This window comes from Brassica oleracea, chromosome C3, assembly GCF_000695525.1.
Source record: "Brassica oleracea var. oleracea cultivar TO1000 chromosome C3, BOL, whole genome shotgun sequence".
Lineage (NCBI taxonomy): Eukaryota > Viridiplantae > Streptophyta > Magnoliopsida > Brassicales > Brassicaceae > Brassica > Brassica oleracea.
The window spans coordinates 17,458,511-17,464,769 of NC_027750.1; the positions used below are offsets into that span (position 1 = coordinate 17,458,511).

General features: G+C 35.3%; 1 protein-coding gene across 1 annotated transcript; it reads left to right on the top strand.

Annotated features, from left to right (window-relative positions):
* Positions 1-1,028: 1,028 nt before the first annotated feature.
* On the top strand, positions 1,029-4,366 carry LOC106328921. The gene is made up of 2 exons (XM_013767462.1): positions 1,029-1,768; positions 3,067-4,366. The coding sequence occupies exons 1-2, from the start codon at positions 1,307-1,309 to the stop codon at positions 3,523-3,525; spliced, it is 921 nt and encodes a 306-aa protein (XP_013622916.1). The 5' UTR covers positions 1,029-1,306; the 3' UTR covers positions 3,526-4,366.
* The last annotated feature ends 1,893 nt before the right edge of the window (positions 4,367-6,259 follow it).

Below are 6,259 nucleotides of genomic sequence, written 5' to 3' on the forward strand. Positions count from 1 at the left end.
AGCGTATTACAATCCATGTATGGTTATGGCATCCAAGGGAGAGTGTTATAAATCATTTGGTGGATGTCCATAACTGGCCCGGTCCATAAATGGCCCATACACTTAGAGAGAGAAGGCCCAACCCTAAAGAGAGAGAGGCGGCCGCGAGACTTGGAGAGGAGAGAGAGGCGGCTACAACTTGCCTATTTCCTAATTCGTTTATGTTTATGATTTGTAATCTTTCATATTATTGTATTTTCATTTATCTCTCTTGTAACCCGTATATAAAGGGAACACTTATTCATTAATAATATACAGATACTTACAGTTCTAAATCCTTATGTTTACAACAAGTTCAACAATTTTAGCTATAATCTGCAAATTAAAAATTAAAAGATTCATTTCTTATTTCGAATTGCATTTTGAAAAAAATATGTGAGTATTACGAAAATAATTTATGATATAAAGTGATATTTTAGTTGTAATATAGTATTTAATTAAGTATTTCTATTCATAATTTTATATTTTAGTATAACATTTTATTAATTAATATTGCTGTAATATTTTTAAATTATTTATGAATTTAAATTAAATATGAAAAATATAAGGACAACAATATGAAATATAAATAATTTTAAATTTAAGTTTAAAATTTTGCTTTTGAAGAAAATATTTTTATATAATATAGAATTTTGAAAATTTTAAAACAAAAAAAATCTTTTTGAAGATAATTTGAAACAATAACCTGAAAGAGGATTAGAAAGGAAACGTCACGTTCTTTTTGGATATGTTATTTTTTTTGTTACTAAAAGTCCCAAGTTTTTAAAATTTTCGAGGAAGGCCTTTTCCCACCAAAATGAGGAATTAAAAAGAAAATAAATGTGTAAATCTATTTATTGAGGAGTTTTCAGTTCTTCAAAGACATTCTGGGTTACTGTCAGTACAGTTGACTGCATTTTTCATTTTCATAACCCACGCGCTGATTCTGTGGCTTGAGACGCACCTTCTGCCATCTATAAATATCAGCCGTGTTGTGGGTTTAGTTATGCGTGGAAGCGCGTGGAGAGGAACGTCACTAAATTGGACCAACTTGCTTGAAAAGAAGTTATGAAAGACCCCATACGGCTTTCGCTTTTATTGCACAACCTCCGAAACCATTTCGCGTTTAACGTCTAGAGACGGGAGTTGATAAAAAAAAAAAAAAAGACATAGAGACGGGACAAAAGAAAGAGCCAGACACGACACTAGCGTCTCTGTTTTATTGCTGCTTACCTCTATTATTCTGTCACAAAGGAAAAACCAAGGAGAGAAGACCCAATTGAGAGACATGCATGCAAAGACGGACTCCGAGGCCACTAGCATTGACGCGGCTTTGTCATGGCCGCCTCGCTCTCCGCCCCGTTCGGCGACTAGACCTCTTTACTATGTACAGAGTCCCTCCAACCACGACGTGGAGAAGATGTCATTTGGGTCCGGTTGCAGCCCGATGGGTTCTCCCTCACACCCACATTACTACCACTGCTCACCCATCCATCACTCCCGTGAATCCTCCACCTCTCGCTTCTCTGACCGAGCACTCCTCTCCTACCAGTCAATCCGCGAAGGAAGCGGACGCCGTCGTTACATCAACAGCGCCATCGACGAAGAAACTGACGACGGAGATGACGACCCCTTTCGAAATGTGCGTCTCTACGGCTGCTTGCTCCTCTCCTTGTTCCTCTTGTTCTCAATCTTCTCTCTCATACTGTGGGGTGCTAGCAAATCCTACCCTCCTAAAGTTGTGGTAAAGGTAATAATAACTATCGCTCTTTTCTTCACTCGGTGACTCGGGCTGAGTTAAGAGTAGAGTCGACTCGTCTAGTGGATAGGTGTTCGGTTTCACTTTCTTCGGTTTCACTTTCCTTAAAAGAAACAATCTGAAAAAGGCCAACAATGAAAAATAGTATAATACTAGTGTTATGTCCCGTACTTGCGTACGGGCACAAAAATTAATATTACGCATATCTTACGAAACTTGAGTTTATGTAACTGATGAGATCCTCTAGAAAATTTCCTTCCTGATAAACTGTGTTGGATCTGATCCATTAAAAATGATTTGGATTATCTAGTCTAGTGTTGCGTCAGAAAAATTCATTCGTACTTGTGTGGACATAGTTTTGACTATCTCATACCAACTACACCATTTAGTCTAGTGTTGCGTCAGAAAAATTCACTCGCGCTAGTGTTATATTTTTTTTGCGTCAATGGTTAAAACAAACAGATTTAGTTCACAATCTATACCTCATATATTGTATTGCACATAATTCATTTCATTTGTTGCAGAGAAATATGATGGAGCAATATATGAAAAAGTAGCAATAGCAGAAAATAGAGAAAACTAAAAATTAAAGAAAAAACAGTTATAGAAGATGAAACAGTTTAAAGTCATGTTATGATTTGAGAGAGTGACGATTTGATAGTGATTTTTTGTAACTTTTTCATCTTCTATAACTGAGTTTTTTTCTTTATTTCTCTCTCTATCGTTTCTTATTCTTGATAATGTTTCCCAGCTTTTCAATATTCAACAAAAATCAGTATAGGTTTTTGAGTACTCTATTCATATTCCTTTTGTTTGGTTTATCCCTAGATTTAGAGATTAAGAATCTAAAATATGTTTTTGCCAAAGCCAATTTCTTCTCTTATGTTTTTGCCATATAATTTTAATTAAATATAATGTAGATCAAAATTTATGGAAGAAAAAAGCTTTTTGAAGTGGTGAAAACTAATTTGAACGTGGGATGAGATTAGATGAGATCTTTGAGAAAATATAGGACTTTAGATATTTGAAGTTGCAAAAAATGAAACTGACGTTAAGATTTTTTTCATTTTTCTTTTTGGTAAAACATTATCCATGTGTCAGAATTTTAGTGGGCAAGTATTTTAGTGAGCAAGTAACTTGTGCTTTAGTATATAAGAGATTCTCTTTTAAAAAGAAATAAGTAAAATAGATTAACAAGTAAACAAAGTGTGGAATGAGAGACAAGTGTGCATTTGATTTGGGAGTTAGAATGTGAGCAAGTGTTAGACTGAATATAAATATACTTGCAGGGGTTGCTGGTGAGGAACTTTAACGTGCAGGCTGGGAACGATCTTAGCGGCGTGCCCACTGACATGCTGTCTCTTAATTCGACTGTCAGGATCTTCTACCGGAACCCCTCCACCTTCTTCGCCGTCCATGTCACTGCTCTCCCTCTCCTCCTCCGCTACTCCAGCCTCCTCCTTTCCTCCGGTGAGATGGAGAAGTTCACGGTGGGTAGGAAAAGCGGAAGGAATATAGCCACGATGGTGCATGGCCATCAGATTCCCCTATACGGCAGTGTCTCTCCCCATCTCGACACACTGTCCCTGCCCCTCAATCTCACTCTCGTCCTCCGTTCCAGGGCTTACATTTTAGGCAGACTCGTCACCTCCAATTTCCATACAAGGATCATTTGCTCTTTCACTCTTAATGCCAACCGCCTTCCCAAACCCATGTCTCTTATCCACTCATGTACTCATCACCACTGACACCACCTTGTACACTTTCTGTGTACTTTGGATATATATTTTTATCTTTTGCAATCAATCAACAAATTCTTCCAGGAATATATTGCTACGACCAAAAAAAAGCGGTGCAACTCATCACGTATAGGTGAAAGCAGACAAGGTTTACAGTTTCCACCGAGTTTATTAATACTCAATTGTGAAGAACAATGAGCCAAGATTCTACAAAAAGAAAAAAAAAATTCAAATAACATAATCGGTAAATATATGTACAAATATACAGTATACTATGAGTAGAGTAGCCTTGGAAGTTGGAATGAAGAGAACCTCCGGCGATAATCACTGGAGTAGTTTCTGTATTACCATCTTTTCAGTTACAGAGTGATCCATACTTAGTATTGTGTTTGCATCCATTATTCTACGCATGGAACGGGAAATTTTGAACTTTATGAAACGTATTGTTGTGTGATACTGTTATCTTTCAAATAGTCTTTCAACATAGAATCCAAATCTATGTTTAGACTCCACAATTACATTCAAAGAATTTGATAGAATTCATCACATATGTTACTGTAAATGTAAAAGAAGGAAAAAGAGAGTGGAGGCAGAGGAAAGTCAAAAGGAAACAGAGGAAAAGAAGATTGCTATGATCTGTAAGCTGAGCTGGTCAATTGATAGAAAGGAGCAAAGACTCCTGGATAAGCCACAAGTAGTATAAATAAGAAACACTGTACTTGATTTACTGTTTCCCTATGCGTTTTATATTTATGTATTTGTTTGTTTGTAAACAAGTAACACTGATCTGTTTGTAATAAGCTTTCTATCATTAGTAAAGGAGCTCCCAATTCCATATTCTATTATCAGAGTTGCTCTAAAGGATGTGAAAGTGCCGGTTTTCACTTTCTTGTTTGATTAATTCAAGATTTGCTACTGTCTTCAGTTGCTGTAAAATTTAGATTCATGGTTTCATATATTAGCAGAACTTGTGGAGTTGGGGGTTGGGTTGGGCTGGGCTGGACTGGTGTTTCCACGTCAACCTTTGGTACACCAGATCACAAACAACTCTTCCATATTTAATAGGAGGTCCCTGCAGGCGATTGGTCTTAGTGGGAGAGCTTCTCACTGTTTAGAATGGTGTTACTATGTGTTGTATGAACAGATATCCTGTTCTTTTTTTTTGAACGGATATCCTGTTCAATTCATAGATCTTTTATATTCCATTACCTTTTATATTCCATTCGTAAGGTGAAATACTTCACTAAAATGTTCATTTTTCCAAAATATCAAGTTTGACCAGGCAGGGGTGGTTACATGCATTTCACCAGCTCTCGTTTTGAGTTTGGGGCCTCCTTTCTGACTCAGTTAGTAGACTACTTTCCAAGTGAAGTTATTTGGAAGATTGATATGGTGAAAGTGGCCCTGGTGGTTCATGCGTCCTTGATACTCACATCACCCAAGGTATGTTTCCTTCGCTACAAAAAAATGATTGTTTTACGTCATTTAGTTTATATACTTGAATTACTTATAAGTGATGTAAATTTTTTTTAAATCATTTAAATAAATGACTCTGAAAGTGGTGATGCAAATAATTAGTATCAGTTTGTTAATAATTGATACAAAAATAATTAATATTTACATCAGTTAGTATAATTGACTTCAATATATATCATTTGTAAGAAATGATATTAAGATCTACATCAATCTTTTTAAATGATGTAAGTATTGATATCAATTAAAATAAATGATTTTAATTATTTTTATCATTTATTAATAACTGATGTTAAATTAATAACAAAATTTAAAAAATTATTTTAGTTTTATTATTTAAATTATTATTATTCGTTATACATAATTGATTTTAAATAAATAACAGACAACTATATATTAATAGATAAATAAAAGAAATCTTTTTACAATACAACGAAGAAGAAAAAAAGAGAAGGAAGAAGATGAATTCAAAGAAAAAAAATTGCAAAACAGTTAAAACATAACTGGACATGAAAATTGTTAAGTTAGACGGGTTTCCAACCTAAAACCAATTGGTGATAAGTGGAGTGATCCATCTATCTTATATATTACTTACGATTCCTTCCAACTACCGATGTGGGACACTTTGTGTCTAATACGCCCCCTCAAGATAATGGCTCGTTGAGCGTCAATTTCGGAATGCTCAGGCAAGGATCGATAAGCCAACTTTGGGCCAGATCGATGGATCGGGTTGGACTTCGTGGATCGGACTCTGATACCATGTTAAGCTAGACGGTTTCGTGGAGTGACTCATCTATCTTATATATTACTTAGTATTCCTTCCAACTACAGATGTGCGGTACTTTGGGTCTAATCAAAATTTCTTCAAGATATTTCTTCTTTTCTTTTCGTATTTTATCTATCTTCATCATCAATCTCTGTGGTAGCATGAAACTGAATAAATTCAGTAAAGAAGTTAACGAGATTCTTCGAAATTTTCTATCAGCCGTGATTCTTTGAGACTTGTATTCCTCCTTTAGATTTTGAGTCGGCGTCGTCTCTTTTTATACTTCTGGACATTCACGATCCTAACCTAAAATCCATAAATATAAGATCATAAACATTTGTAATTTTTCATGAAAGAAAATGGGAACAACACTACAAGAAAACAGGGGGATTCTGTCGTCGTTTTGGCATCTAAATTTATAGATTTTTATGATTGAAACTTTATAGAAAAACATGTCGTCGGTATTTCGTCGGAAAATACCGACGACATTCCGACGAACTTGTC